This window comes from Tachysurus vachellii, chromosome 1, assembly GCF_030014155.1.
Source record: "Tachysurus vachellii isolate PV-2020 chromosome 1, HZAU_Pvac_v1, whole genome shotgun sequence".
NCBI classification, from domain to species: Eukaryota; Metazoa; Chordata; class Actinopteri; order Siluriformes; family Bagridae; genus Tachysurus; species Tachysurus vachellii.
The window spans coordinates 34,899,554-34,916,310 of NC_083460.1; the positions used below are offsets into that span (position 1 = coordinate 34,899,554).

At 37.7% G+C, this 16,757-nt stretch overlaps 1 protein-coding gene across 3 annotated transcripts in view; it reads left to right on the top strand.

Moving 5' to 3' along the window:
* Positions 1-2,774: 2,774 nt before the first annotated feature.
* furina (furin (paired basic amino acid cleaving enzyme) a) overlaps positions 2,775-16,757 on the top strand; it is a 74,169-nt gene continuing 60,186 nt past the window's right edge. The window contains exons 1-2 of one of the 3 annotated variants that reach the window (XM_060884511.1): positions 2,775-2,883; positions 14,520-14,782. In XM_060884511.1, the coding sequence (XP_060740494.1) occupies positions 14,606-14,782 (177 nt within the window). In that variant the 5' untranslated portion in view covers positions 2,775-2,883; positions 14,520-14,605. Of the gene's footprint in view, positions 2,884-4,368; positions 4,893-5,878; positions 6,029-14,519; positions 14,783-16,757 lie in introns of those variants that run through there. The other 2 variants (XM_060884495.1, XM_060884503.1) reach the window with 2 other exon arrangements.

Consider the following 16,757-nt stretch of genomic DNA (forward strand, 5'->3'; position numbering starts at 1 on the left):
CACACACACAAACACACAAACACACACACACACACACACACACACACATATTCAGAGGAAATATGAAAGTTTGAGATAATATTTAGATCTCGGTAACACCTATCTTTTTATATACCTAGCCAATCATAGATAATAATAGATCAAAATAGAAGAAATAATTAGGCATCTGCTGATCAGTTTGTCTGAATAATCATTTATTCATCCTTCATTTTTAGTAAAGGCTTTACCCTGTTCAGAGCCTCTGTGGATATGGAGGCTATGCCCAGAATACTTGGTGTTAAACAGGGACATTCCCAGGATGGGACAGTAGGTCATTGAAGGGCACTATGCATGCACAAACCTAGGGGCAATTGAATATAGATTATACGCATACCAGCATGTTCAAGGAGGAAAGCAGACAACATGGCAAAAGAACATGAAAAACACGGGCTGTAACCCAAGCTCTGGATCGAACCGAGGACCCTGGGGGGTGAGCTGGCAACAATATCTGCTGCACCACTATGTCACCTGCCTGAAAAATCAAAATTCTTTTTTGAAAAGATTTTTTCTTTAAAAGAAAAATCTTTTAAAAACAAATATTGTTATTAGCAGGTTAATCTGAATCTGTAAGAGTAGTACTGACTAGACACTTTATTATACAGACCTGCCTTGATATTCTACTTTGTAGGTGACTATGGTTTCTTTTTTCATGCATAATGTTTTCACCACTGTTCATTTTATTGTAATTTACCAAGCAGTATGACTAGTCTGAAAAATAGCAACACTAGTGTGCCTGATAAACTCACACTAGAGTCTGTTAACATGCGATTTCTACATTGGTGTTGCTGCTTTGTTGAGAACTAGCCACCATTTGGATAATACCTGGTCCTCTTGGTCCCATTTCCAATTATGGATTAGGGAGAAAGGTGCTGATGACTTGCAGACTATTGCTGTGCATAGGCAAGAATAGGATACGTACTTGTATAGAATCATATAGTGTATTTATGTGTATTTGTGTGGTACTTGAATGACCAAAATGACATATTCAATTTAATTCAATTCAATTTCCCATTGTCTCAAAGCAGCTTTACAGAAGTATAGAAACAGAAGAGAGAGGAAAAAGAATATATATATAAAAAATAATAATATAAAATAATAATAATAAGAAGAAGAAAAAATAAGGAAGTATAAAAATAAATAAATGAATATATACAATTAAAGTTTACAATTAATTTATAAAAAGAGTATTTAAAATTTTAAATACTATACATTTATCCCTATCCCTAATGAGCAAGCCGGAGGTGACTTCGGCAAGGAAAACTCCCTGAGATGACATGAGGAAGAAACCTTGGGAGGAACCAGGCTCAGAAGGGAAACCATCCTCAGTTGGGTGACACTGGACAGGAAATAATGTAAATGTAAATAATGTCATTTCTACGAAAGTTTATAACAGTGCAACCGAGAGCTTCTGAGGAACTAATGGGTCAGCGCAAACTCTGAGTTCAGCACAGACCTGATTGCTGATAAATACCAGACCATACAGCTGACACAACATTGGTTTAAAAGAAGGCATGACAGTCTCCGGGTGGCTCCATCCACAACAATCCCATGAGACATTGGCTGACCACTGGTAGCTCCAAAAGAAGAGACGATCAGGCTAGGAACTCAGAACACTGGGAGCTTGGGAGTGGCATATACTGTATACTGTAGCTCGACAGAGAGAGAGAAAAATTGTTAGGTATGACTGTAATCAGGTGATGGACAATGTAAATTATGTGCAACGTGCAGACAGGGACTCTGGCAAGACTAGCTACAGTATGACAGCATAACTAAAAAAGCTAGAGCTAGAAGGTGTGACAGACATGAGAGCTTCCTGGGATGTAAAGCATCCCACCACTCCACAGTCTGAAAACCTGAGCGACTTGAGAGGGTGGCAAGCCGACAGCATCCAGACATCCCAGTTCACCAAACACTCTATGCCCATGAACCCTCCAGCTATACACCTTTACCCAAGAAAAGCTATTCATAAAAAGCTAGACTAAACAAATGTGTTTTTAGCCTGGACTTAAACACCGAGAGTGTGTCTGAGTCCCGAACACTAATTGGAAGTCTGTTCCATAACTCTGGGGCTCTGTGAGAAAAAGCTCTGCGGTACTTGAGTTACTACCAAACAGCCTGCACCTTTAGATCGAAGTGACAGATCACAAAAAAACCAAAAGATCTCTCAGGTACTGTGGCACGAGACCTTTAAGTGTGTATAATTACTAACTCAATGTAAACACTGTGCTTTTCAAAATGGTATCTCTTTTAACTTGACTTGAACAATACAGGTCCTCACATGTACTACTAACAAAACAACAAAACTCAAGTGCAGTATGAGAATCTAAATCAGAATCAGAATCAGATTTATTGGCAGATTGGCAGAATCAGATTTGTTGACACACAAAAGGAATTTGGTTCCAGCAGTTTGTGACTCTCAAAGGTAACAGACATAAATAACACTATATTATACAAGAAAACAATGCAGACGATGAGATACAATATAGACAGAATGAGTATAAAAAATGAATATAGAATGATTAAAATATATAAAATATGAATATAGAATATGAACGATCAGTTATGTACACAAAGTGTGGGGGTGCAAATAACAATATTGTGCAATATTATGCTTTTTGTGCAATATACAGCAGCAGTAGTGTGTAGTGTGCAGTGCGTAAATGATTCCTCACTTGACTCACTCGACTCCTTTTTCTCTGTAGTGCACTATAAACCTAAATCCCTCGGAATTCAACCAAACCAGGGCGAAATCAATTATCCTCCTTAGCTGATTAAATCAGGTGACTTTAGTTTGTCAGCAGTTTGGCTTTGTGGCTGTAGGTTTTCTCCACCTGACTTCTCTCGGTAAGGACCTTTTATCTTCTAAAACATTACTCAAAAATCTATTTTTCCTTATATTAATGCGATTTTTACATTTATTACCACCTAAAATGTACGTTTTAGTTGATTTGATCTGCAACGACTTTATATATATAGAGAGATTATATAGTATCTAACCGGTAGATGGCGCTACAACACAGTAGCGCTTCCGTATATAGTCGTAGGCTGCACGCGGCTGTTTTTTTTTTTTGTTTTTTTTTCTGTGCGCGTGCCCGTGTGACGTATTTCCTGAGGAGCGGCGCGTGGACAACCTCTTCGTCCAGCGCTAATAGAGGATTCACGTATTTTTGTTTGTTTGTTTTGCTTTGTGTTTGGTTTTTCATCCGTTTGTTTACTCCTTAGTGACTCGAACATGTACAGACAGCGATGTTAGCGTTCAGTTCAAAAGGCGACCTCCTGAAAGCGAGCCGTTGCTCATCGGCTGCGTCGCGTAACGGAAAATGGGTCCAAAGAAAGCTAGCTAGCAACGGCAAAGTTTGTGTGGGGTTCAGTAGATAGGTGTGTGTGTTTGTGTGGGGTTCAGTAGAGAGGTGTGTGTGTTTTTGTGTGGGGTTCAGTAGAGAGGTGTGTGTGTTTTTGTGTGGGGTTCAGTAGAGAGGTGTGTGTGTTTTTGTGTGGGGTTCAGTAGAGAGGTGTGTGTGTTTGTGTGGGGTTCAGTAGAGAGGTGTGTGTGTTTTTGTGTGGGGTTCAGTAGAGAGGTGTGTGTGTTTTTGTGTGGGGTTCAGTAGAGAGGTGTGTGTGTTTTTGTGTGGGGTTCAGTAGAGAGGTGTGTGTGTTTTTGTGTGGGGTTCAGTAGAGAGGTGTGTGTGTTTTTGTGTGGGGTTCAGTAGAGAGGTGTGTGTGTTTTTGTGTGGGGTTCAGTAGAGAGGTGTGTGTGTTTTTGTGTGGGGTTCAGTAGAGAGGTGTGTGTGTTTTTGTGTGGGGTTCAGTAGAGAGGTGTGTGTGTTTTTGTGTGGGGTTCAGTAGAGAGGTGTGTGTGTTTTTGTGTGGGGTTCAGTAGAGAGGTGTGTGTGTTTTTGTGTGGGGTTCAGTAGAGAGGTGTGTGTGTGGGGGGTTCAGTAGAGGTGTTTGTGTGGGGTTCAGTAGAGAGGTGTGTGGGGTTCAGTAGAGAGGTGCGTGTGTTTTGTGTGGGGTTCAGTAGAGAGGTGCGTGTGTTTTGTGTGGGGTTCAGTAGAGAGGTGCGTGCGTTTGTGTGGGGTTCAGTAGATAGGTGTGTGTGGGGGGGTTTAGTAGATAGGTAGGTGTGTGTGTGGGGGGTTTAGTAGATAGGTAGTAGCTAGGTAGGTGTGTGGGGGGGTTTAGTAGCTAGGTAGGTGTGGGGGGGTTTAGTAGCTAGGTAGGTGTGTGTGTGGGGGTTCAGTAGATAGGTGGGTGGGGGGTTAATAGATAGGTGTGTGTTTGTGGGGGGTTCAGTAGGTAGGTGTGTGTGTGTGGGATTCAGTAGGTAGGGGTGTGTGTGTTTGTGTGTGGGGTTCAGTAGGTAGGGGCGTGTGTGTTTGTGTGGGGTTCAGTAGATAGGTGTGTTTGTGTGCGGTTCAGTTGGTAGGTGTGTGTGTATTTGTGTGGAATAACGTGCCTACAGATGAACGTGTCAGAAGACTTGGACAGCTAGGGCAAGCTTTTTGTAGTGTCTGTTATTGTTTTTCATTTAGCGCGAGACATTCACACACACACACGCACACGTTTTTACGGACACGTTTAGCACCTCTGACTCTAACCGAGCTACACGTCTGAAACATGACGCCGTGACCAGAGAGACTCTTCATTTATCTGTTTATTCATCATATCCTGATCACAGCAGAGACAGCAATCTAATACCGATTTAAAGGTTACTTCAGCTGAACGTCTAACTTACAGGAGCTCGAACACTCTTTTAATAAGTGTTTCCAAAGAGGGGAAAATAACTAACACGAAAATAAGTAACACGCTGTTTTCATAAACACCAGGATCCGAATGAACAAATGTCCTCTAAGGTAAGATTTTATTCTCTTACTCTCTGGAAAGGCTTTCTTTTGAGCTTTTACACAGTTACATTTCATTAAAACGGTGCTTCTTGAACATCTAACTAAAATACATTTACCGTTTATTTCTCAAATATTACTATACTAATACTAGTCAACTAGTCAACTAATACTAGTCAACCTATTTATAAGTCTGCAATAATGTTTTTATTTATTAGATCTGTATCTCTATTCTTTCATTCACAGAAAAAAGATAGTTCAGAGAATTTTAGTAGTTTAATGTTTGTTAATGAGTTTGAAATGAGTCTTTTATTTTCAGTTGACTATATAAACAGATGAATAATTGTATAATCTTAGGAGTAAATGTAAACATTTGACCTGTACAAACACTGATTTGGTAAGATAGTAAGTTGCAATGGTTGTGTGATGAAAGTTAAAGCCTGAATAGTTTGATGTTTGGGAAACACGTCAAAACATTTCACATTAACATTTGAACAACTTTGTGACTTGATTATAGTTTTAACCTGTGTATTGATTTTAAATCTTCAGCACGAACATATGAGGTAACAATTTAGAGTGTTTTTTTTAAATGAATTATTTATAAAGTTTACCTTCTGATCTTAGAATCAAGAAAAAAAATGATAGTATTCATAGTTCCTGTAGAATTAGCAGCTTCTTTTAAGCTTCAGTTCTACTTCTTATTTTTGGTTCACACATCTTAAAAACTCAAACATACTGGATTTGATTTTTTTTTTTTTTTTACTTCCAGATCCGCTTAAGTTACTATGATATAAGCTCTTGGCTTCTGTTTTGCCTCCAGCATCCCGATAGTAAGGATTTGGACGTGCGTGTCTGTGCTTCTTACTAAATCATGACTCACTGGCAGTAAGAGTTTTTAGTTGGAAAATGGAGTCACTTGCTGCTTGCTTTTTGATCTCCCAGAACTCAGGCTTGTAGAAATTTGTGGTTTGGTACCTGTTGTAACATTGTCGGGCCTGTTGAAAGTGTTTACAGGCGTGTTTTGCTCTAGGAAACTCAGTGATGTCACACAAACGGGTTGTACTTTTAAAACAGTTTCAGCTTTTAGTTTAAAAGCCTATCTAGGAGGGCAACCTGTCTGTCTGCCTCTATCTCGGAGTCGTATAGGAGTGAGTATTTTTATTTTGCTTAAATGTTTTGCTTACTTTTGTTCAAAACAGCCATTTTTTAAAATAACTTGAATAGTTGGTATTAAACTTGATAGTATGGTTTGTATTATTATAGCATTGTGTAATTACTATGATTGTTGTTTATATTTTTTTGGGGGAGCACGGGGGGGGATCTATCCAAAAAGCATTATTTCTCTTATGAAATTGTCTCATCTGGGATTGTTTTCTCTGACAAACTTAGTTACAGAGTACAGAGAGACTCTCTCACATGGACCAGAGGGTTAGTGATATTTTAACACACTTTTGATTGATGTGTGAGTTTTTCATAAAATGTATAGTTTTTCATGTTTTGTTTAATATCGTCTTTGACTTCTCAGTACTGATTGGTCAGAAGCTGTTGATTTAAATTTTTACTGTACTAGAGTTTGGTAGAATTAATGAATATAAGTGGTCAGGAGATGCACATTATTCTTCTAGAGTTGCAGAGGTTGAAAAAAAACAAAACAGTTGAGGTTGTAGCACAAATAACAGGTTCATATTAAAGTGCTTTTAATGATCCATTTTGTTTACCGTTGGAAGGTGGTTGTTCCACATTATCTAAGAGTAGTAAACAGTAAACAGATGTGGAAAAAAGAGGGAATGAGCTATAACTTGGGTAAGAACAAGACCTAATTTGTCTCTTCGACTTTCCGCATATAAAAAATTTAATCTAATTCTAGACTGTTAAAAAAAAATGTACATGTCATTCCTGAATAAATGTAAACATTGTAATTGTTGTCAAATCCCTCTGGTATAAGTGAAATAACACTCCACACCTGGCTATTACATGATGTGTGTTATTATAATGATGTGTGTTATTGTGCGTTATGCCTTGTGTCACAGCAGCTCTGGTAGTGTCAGCTGTTAGACACTCTAAGAGGTTATGTTGTTGTGTATTTTAACATTATACATATTAGTTTCTGGATCATTGATCATTAATTTATCTTAAGTCATAGATTTATCATGGTCTGGGTTATGGTGGATCCTGAGGATGTCCTGGAAACATTGGTCATAAGTTGGGAATACTTGCCAGTGCTTTATAGTGCACTGTTCACACGCTTATTTACATATAAAGGCATTTTAGTGTAGCCATTTCATGTGAACATGAGGGAAACCTGAGAGACTCCACCCAGACAGTAATTGTAGAACTAATAACAAATGGAGAAAGAAGGTGCTGGTGTGAAGGTGTACCAAAGAAAGCTATATTATAGTTGTTGCGATGAAGCTTTCTTTATGTATGTTTAACATTTTATGTAAGTAAGTTTTCTGTATGTCTTCAGGACAGGAATTTGCACCTAATGGATAATCAATTTATTATCTTCAAGAAAGAAGAAATGGAGAGGATGTTAAATGATTGTTTATAGCTGCCATAACACAAGTGCTAGCAGGAAGGAATGTTTCACAACATTAAATGAAACTATAAATGGAGCCATTGTATCATGCACAGTATTGTTATTGAGATTTTTAGCAGTGCTTCCTCTCTTTTGTTGCTGTTAGCATTTTGTCCATTATTATTATTTCCATTCCCCACTGCTTTGTGTAGGTCTCTCATCACTGATGCACAACAGCTGCAAATCTGGAAGGTTCAGGGCTAACATGTACTTTTGCCAATGAGAGTGGTGTTTACCTTCGCATCAACCTTTGAAGCAGCAAGACAAATTCACTTAGCTAATATTGCCATGCCTTAGCTAGCACACAATGCTTCAGCTTTAAGCATTATTCATGCTAGTTTTTGTTTGTTTTTGAATGATGGACAACCGTTCTAATATGCACACAGACAACGTGAAGAAAAATGCAGAAAAGCAGCTTTCAGTTATGTAACCTTATCAAATGAGTTTTGTCAGTCATTATTTGTAATATTGTTCTCTCTTATGCAACAGATGTCTTTTGTAATGTAGGTTGTTTGATGCCTGGAAAAGCCACTTTGCTCAGTTACATCTGCATTTACATCCATACGGTTATTAGGTGATAAAATCTCTGGTGTGCAAATGAAACTCGTTTTGTTTTTCCTGCTAGCTAGTATAGTCATCAACTGGAAGCGTCCCAGGTTTATCCCTGTATCTTTCACCTTGCTGCCAGTTCCGAGAGAAAGTGCTACAGTGTCTGGTTTTCGAAGCACCACTGTCACCGTGAATGTTTCTTTATTTTTAAGAACGTTGATGCTGACCTGAAAAGTCTGTTTACTGATCTCTTGTATTTCAAGCTTGCTTTTGGTAGATCTCCAAATTCTTCATTAGTAGGAAAAAAGTCTCCCTATTAATTGGTTCTTAGCTATTGAGTATAAAGTGCATATTACTTCAGGAAGTCTGTGCTTCATTATGTTTGTGACTCATCTGTGATCCTTTCTCAAATTATAATTTAGTTTAATTTAATAATTTAATTAAGTCTCACAATTTCAGGTTTGGTCAATGATGTCAGTAAAGTCTAAAATGAATATTTAAGTAATTTTTCATTAGAATTAATCAACAAAATCACAAATTTGACATGTTTTTCTCCTAACCTTTTCTTTAGAGCTATTTTCAGATGGGATTAGCTTTATTTGGTGATGTGGGGTATTGTAATAATTACCAGAACTTCTGTGATTTTTAATCTTATCTAAACTGGTCTAGATATTTTAATCCTATCTAAACTAAAGTTTCAACTCTATATTGTGCCATATTGTATTACCAAACTCTAAGGTGCAACACAATCTTACATATAACACAGGGCTGCCTTTAGGGCTTGGACATGGCTGTCTCAGTAATTTCTACATAAATGACTTTTCCCTTGCGAATTGTCAAATATCACAAATATCAGCAGGGTCTATTTTTTAAAAACAAATTCCATCTGAACAATTTAATTCAAAATTATTTGTCTATCCTTTTAACAGTGGACATTGTTTCAAAGCAGCTTTACAGGACATAAGAAACATAATACAGTGATACCTCAAGATACGAGTTTAATTTGTTCCGTGACCTTGCTCGTTTCTCAAATTGCTCGTATCTCAAAGCAATTTTCCCCATTTAAATTAATTGAAATCCCATTAATCCGTTCCAGCTCGCAAAATTCCACTCCAGTTGTTTTGTATGTGTTTTGAATATGAAAAATGTACAGTACCTGTATTTTATAAATGACATATTGTATAAAAACATACAGTAATAAAAGAGAATGTTAAAAAAATAAACTGGTTTTACTTTACGGAAGATGCGCACGGAGGTTGAGGGAGGAGTAATCAGGCGGAGGAGTTAGGAGGAGTTACACTTTCACTTTTGTTCACTTACTCGCACTCTTAATGCTACTTTACACTTTTAAATGGAAATGAACTAAACTTCATTTAGAGTGGGGAGAGCAGCAACTAGAAAATAGAATAGACCCCCCTGTAAAAATACTAAAGGAAAATAATAAATGGAGGGGGGGGGGAGAGAAAAATATGTGGAGATTTATGACGTAAACTGGTACAAGGAACACAGGTTCCGGCATGGTGGAGTCGGGGTTGGAGGAGGGAGTTTAAATCGAAGCAGCAGTGACGCGCTAGAAAGCGGCTCAATGAATGGGAATTTAAATAGTCGGGTAATATGGATGTCGTAACCGGATTGGTGCGCGTCGTGGACAACAGCTGATGCACGCTTGACGACCTGGCCTGCCAGAACTAACGAGATGCTTGATTTCTCTTAACTGCTACAATTTCTGTATTCTTTACATTAATTTTGCTTATTTTTCTTCATCGCTTTTCTCTTCTTGTTTTTGCCTTTTTTGTCACTCTTTCCTCACTAACATCTGCCGGTTGTTTTAATAAAAACCTGTCCGGTCGGTATATCAGATGCGGTGTAGTCGCACAAGTTAAAATTTTTTAACGGATCCAACGCTTAAAACGGACCCGAAAATTACGGATCCGCAGATGGTCGGCACCTCACGCAGCGACTTTGCGACTCTCCATAGGAAATGAATGACTTCCTGTTTATCTGCCGTTGTTTGTCGTGTGCAGTGGAAAGGCGGCTTTAACCGAGTGAGACGCGGGAAGCTAAGGCGGGGAAACGGAGCATGTATATATTGAACTTCATGTATACCTTGAGTGACAGGTATCTTGTCCAATCACAAACTATACCAACCGCTTCCGGGTTGTCTGAAATGTCGTGTTTTCTGATTTGTTAATGTGTTTTCTGATTTGTTAATGTGTTTCGTGCACCGATTCAGACAACCCGGAAGCGGTAGGTATAGTTTGTGAATGGAAACTTACCGATCATTGGACAAGACACCTGTCATTAAAGGTATACAGGTGAATGAAAGGTGTCTCGTCCGATGATGGTAAGTTTCCATTCACAAACTATACCAACCTCTTCCGGGTTGTCTGACTTGTTAATGTGTTTTCGGATTTGTTAATTTGTTTTGGGATTTGTTAATTTGTTTTGGGATTTGTTAATTTGTTTTGGGATTTGCTAATTTGTTTTGCACTTCCCGGCCACCGTACTATTCCTTGTTAAAACAACAATCAAATTCAATTATAAATAAGCAATGTGCTTAGGATCTATTTGAAAAGAAAATCATATACTGGATGGATGTAAAGTATGAATTGAAATGCATCAATCTCTTTAACTCAAAAGTTTGAATTATGAAATTTATGCACAAATGTAATAGATATTAAAAAAAAATGTGAGCCGTTTAGATTTTTTTTTTCTAAGTTGGAGCTTTACAGTGCTTGTGCTGTTATAAAACACATTGCTTTGTATGTACTTTTTGAAACAATTTGTGTTTTTAAGTTTCCTTTTTCCTTAATTTATTATTTTTTCTTTCAACTGTGCTTTTGCCACCATGCCCCAGAGAGAGAGAGAGCACTTTGGTCTTGTTTGCATGATCTTTGTATGTATTCCTTTGCTCAATCAACTGCTTATCTAAACCAGAAACTTGTTTGTTGCAAGGGAAATCAGTTGGCCCATTTTTTTTTAGTTCTGTTTTTCAGGCTAACTTACCAATGTTTGGTCTGTAGATAATTTTGCACACAGGCTCTGTTTCAATGTGTTCTAGCCTTTGTTTAAGTGTATTTATGCTTGGGCATTCTTTGTAATCCATGCTTGCTTTACAGTTGCGTTCTTAGAAGGGCGGGATGAGTTGTACCAGAGGTTAATCTATTTCTGCTGCTTTTCTCATTCTAATAAAATTACAGGAATTATGGTACAACAAAGCACTTGTTTTCTGTCATGCTACATGCCAAGTGCACAATACTGGTAACAGGTGGAGCCAGAGCAGAACTCATAACATGTTAAATAAAACTGAACTCGTTCAGCATGTTCTTTTGTGATGTCTGTGGTTGAACCTGAGAACTTGAACCATTTTGATCATTATGTAATGTAGTTAATTCAATTTAAACTACATTTGAATTTTAGAATATTTTTATTGAAAAGTACCTGAATAACATGGGGTTTAAACAGTACTTCAAATTCAGAATTTGCCCAGGACGCATCAGCATTTTTGTAAACAGTCTTAATTTTTTTTATAAACACATCTTTATGAAACACAGATCAGCAATAATCTTATTCCACCCACATGCTATAGGTTAGGTCTCCCTGGTGATGCCAAACCAGCTCGGACCCTGTCCAGGCATGTGTTCTACAATACCTCAGAAGGTGTTCAGTGGTATCTGGTGCCAAGGCGTTCACAGCAGATCCAGATGTTGCAGAGGTTCTCGATCAGATTAAGGCCATGTCAACACCCTGAACTGTTAGTCATATTTCGTAAACTTAAATATTAAATTCTTAAACATCTTAAATATTTCTGAACAGTTTTTACAGTGTGGCAGGGCACTGAATGCAGGTCCATGAAGTGGTGTACTAGGTTTGCAGCAGTGTTTAGTCATGTGGTACATATTGAAGTAACATCCACATGAATGCCAGGATTCAAGTATTCCCAGAAACACGCTGCTTCCAGCAATTTGCTATCCTCTTAGTGCAAAGTCTGATGCTCACATGCCCATTGTAGGTGGTATCGAGGTGGACAGTGGTCTGCATGGTCATTCTAACCTGTCTGTGTTTTGATGTCTCTCTATCGTTGCCACCGTTATCTTTTCAGCAGTTTGTTGTACCTTATCTCTTCGGTAGGATCGGACCAGACAGAATGGCCTTTGCTCCCCATGAACCTGTTGTTGTTTGTTCTTTTTTTGACCACTTTTATTTGACTACTTCAAATGACTGGAAAATGGAACCTGCTACTTCAAAATGCCCTGAGCCAGTTGTCTTCTTATTACATTTTAAACAAATGAACAAGAAAAGCATAAATATACCAACTTTTTTTTTTTTAGAACAAAGATGAAATTAGCTTAATATAGAGCTTCTAAATAATACATTATGGCTATAATACAGTACACTTTTCATACCTGTTACACACAACTGAGTAATGGACATTTCTTCTGGTTATCAAGGTCGAGCCACGCAGTTGTTTTGAGATAGAAGATCCTGAAATACTCCTAAAATGTGTTTTCAGTGTGAGGGGAAAAAAAAAAAAGAAATTTCTGCAATTTTGTGGTTTTTAGGTTCTACTTTGTAATAGCATGTCACTCAGTGTTGTTTAAACTGGGTTTTGTGTCTCCATAACTGCTGCCCTATATAGTGCTTTATATAGAAGTACCTTGTAAATAGAGTGTGTGTGGCGGTGGTGATAGAACAGTGCGTACATTTTACCGAAAACAGAATTTTTGACCTCTGAGTAAAGTGACCGCACACAGAACTCGAAAGCAAACAGGACATCAAGTGGCAAGTGTGTTGCAAAACACTATCCAGATAAAATGCTAATGCTGGCTGAAAACTCTCAAGTAAAAACTCCGATGTATCTCAAGTTATGTTTAAGTATCGAGAAATACAGAGTAGAAGAGCACTATTTTGATGCTGCAGGACTATTCTGAAGTGTTCAAATGCTTTAATAAAAAAAAAAAAAAAGGTACCATGCAGGTACATTTTTGTTCCCAAAGATACGAACAAGGCAAGTTTGGTTTTAAGGTTTAGTTATGTACCATAATGATGTTTATTTAACCACCCGCACTGGAGCCTAAAATTACAATTGAGTCTTGTTGTCTTGTTACATGTTGTGGTTGAAGGAATTATGGAGTACCTGAGCTTTTGTAGAACGAGAACTAAGAGATTGGACATTAGAAAATGGAGTTTCACGAACAATGCTTTTTTTTTTTTTTTTTTTTCCTTCTTTTTTTTTCCTGCTCTCCTCTTCCCTCTTACATTGCTGTCTGCTAATGGAACTGAGCAACATGAGTCACCTGATTGTAGAGATAAGACACATTGCTTTTATTATATGGAAGGAGTATAAGGAAAGCAACTAGTTTTTACTTACCAATAGTTAAACATGGTGGTGTGTGTGTGTGTGTTTTTTTTTTTTTTTTTTTTTTTTTTATTCCGTTTTTCAAATATGTGGTTTTCCATTGTTTCACTTGTCTTTGTCACATTGGGGAAAGTGAAGACCAGCACAAGCTTCCTTAGATATATAAAGCCTGCCTCTGTATATATTTCAAGCTATTTTTTTTTTATTCTGGAGGAAAACTGGTTTCTCTCTAACTGAACAGGCTGTGTTTTTTGGACTTCAAAAAAGAAAAAAGAGAATCTGATCTGGGTCAGACTGCTGGAACATCAACATAAATGATAATAGCAGCTGACTTGTTTACCGGACTATCCACAACATTAAAAATAATAATGAATAATGAGTTTTATTGAGGAAACCAAAAATATATTTTTTTTAAATAAACAAGACTAATTGCTCAACATCACCGTTGGTACTTAAGGTCAGGTTTTAATAATTAAAAGTAATCAAAAATTAATAATGTCTAGTTTTATTCTTAATGTTATAGTTAAGTGTCTGAGTGGGAGATTATTGATTGATTTTTTTTTTTTTAAATGAATGACTGAATGAAATGAATGTGCTGTTTAAGAGTTTTTAGGCTAATTGTTTTTGAACGTGCATGACCAAAAAAGGTGTGCCTGAAGCAATTAATTAGAGTGCATCCTCTTTAAAGTCATCCAAGTCACATTTATCAGTCATGGGTGTGGTAAAATGAGAGGGTGTAGCATTGCTGATGCTGTAAACAACAATTATGTAGAATAACAATTATGTTGTACTGTCTTTCCAAATTCCATCACACACATAGTTTGGCTTTTATTTAATTTGTTTCAATTTCATTTAGTTGCTCAGTCATACTGCAGATTAATGTTGCTGTAGTAGTTGAGCTGAAGATCTGTGCAATTAATTCATGTACGTTTCTACAGTGATTTGTGTTGTACACTTGATGTTTCTATAGTCAGCGATATGGAACTGCGGTTCCAGTTTGACTTAGTTTGATTAGTTGGCACTAAAACGCTGACTGGTCATCCACGCCATTTTGACTTAAGCTTCACAAATTAAGTATGGAGTAAACAGCATTTTAATTTGAGTGCACACTTGAATGACTGACTTATTGTGAATGGTTTTATCTCCTCCTCAGGTAAATTGAAAACTGCTGCATCCACTTCATGTGCACTTTTTGAGGGACTTGAAGACCTGAGGTTTCTGTTACCTCCAAACTCTCTGATGGAGCTGTGCCTGGCCTGCTTGCCACTTGTCACGCTGCTGACCCTCCTGACCTCTGAGGTCAAGCCGTCCCTTGCCCAAAAGGTTTACATAAACACATGGGCCGTCCATATCAGCGGAGGAGTGGATGAAGCCAACCGCATTGCCCAAAAGCACGGTTTCATTAACCACGGCAATGTGAGTATTTTGCAAGCTATGAGCTGTGTCTGACATTTTGGCATGACTATAATATTGGAATTAATATATCTGATCAAATCTCTGCTGTCTCATGCATGCATGCATGTATGTATGAATGTGTGTGTTTTTATATATATATATATATATATATATATATATATATATATATATATACACACACACACACAGTTCCTTATTTGGTTCAGCATGGTAATGTGGTAATATTTCTTTTATTGCTTTTTTTAAGGCTTTTGTATTGTTTTATTAATCTTTTGCCTCTAAACTTATGTTTAAGTTTAAGATGCATACTGGATCATAATTTTGCATACTCTAATCTGAGATCAGCTCATTCTGATCTAGAGCTGCACGATTAATCGTTATTATCGATTCATTCGATTTTGTGGTTTATGTTGAAAAACCAAAAATCGATTTTCCCCCAAAAGCATCCACCAACACCCCCACCCCAAGGTTCACATATGGGAAATACAACACAGCAGCTTGCTATGACAAAACCAAAGCGGAAAGTCATACGGAAATGGTTCGGGTTCACAACTTCAAATGTTGAACAAGTCAAAGCCCGCTATAAAATTTGTCTGAAGTTTGTGGCAACTAAAGGAAGCAGCACGACTAATTTATTCAAATTGACCGGCTCATTGAGGAGAGGTGTGCTATGACTTTTATAAGTGATCCGAGTACCGGTACTTCCGGTACCGGGTCTCAAAGTGGCCTTTTTTCCCCCACAGACTCCCGTTATAAATTTTGGAGGTTTATAACTCAGCAAGCTTTCGAACTATCTACACCAAACTCGGCCAGCTCCTTTAGGGTGATACTCTGAACAAACTTTTAAATTGGTGTACCGACTGGCCTTCCGGTTGTGCCGCAGCCCCGCCCAGAATATATGCAAAATCAAAAAACTTTTTACAACATGGACATGTGACATGTTAAAACACTCACAACAATGAGGGGAACTACCTCACGTGTATTTTGATGACGTCACGTGATGTCAAATGAAAATAAAAAATTAGCATGACATGGACATGACATATCAAAACACTCAGCACAATGAGGAAAACTTCAAGAGTATTCAGATGACGTCACATGCTCATCTCGACTAGCTTCCGGGATTTGCCACGTGCAGGCACCATTCACGTTTTCTTCAGGAAATACGTACGTTCTAGTTTTAATCTGTGCTTCATGAACAACGATCCAGAAAATGATGTGCCTTGAACTTTGTGACAACAGTTTGGGGAAGATCAACATATGGGCATGATGGTCAGGTGCCCAAAAACCTTTGGCCATGTAGTGTAAGTTTGAATGTATGGCTCTTTTGGTGCATACTGTACTTTTGTACAGTATGTCATAGCTTAGTCATATGTAGGCATATATTTGTTTAATTGTATGCGAATGCTGGGTGGAAAGTCTCCTGGATTAAGAAATGACAAGGGAATGATGTGTTTTTGACACCATGAAGAAGGAGGTTTGGCTTTTGTTAGTCATTTGTGAGTGTGTGTTATGATATGATATTCTTCCGCATGCTGTTGAATAGATGACTAGTTCAACCTTTCATGTATGACTGCTTACTGGATGTTCTTTTCTGTTGCTATTATTTGAACAGTGTGTTTGTTGTAGGCACAGGTGACCCAGTCTCTCTTAACAGGTACAGTGAGTCAAAATCAGTGAGTCAAAGGGGACTTTGAACAGCATAATCCACAGCAGTCAGGAAAAGCCATTGCACAAGTATTCATGCACGTCCTTCCACCTGTTCATGGGTAGCTCATAAATTTATAATTTTCCTAAATGTATGTTTTGATCACACTGGGTGGCTGATGAAATGCATAAAACATTTTGTTGACTGTTTGGGTGGCATTGTGTGTGTGTACACGCGTGTCTGCTATTTTTAAGTGCATTTTTTACAGGCACTTGTGAGATGAGTGTGCTAACAACATTAAAACATTTATATAAGGTATCCTTAGAT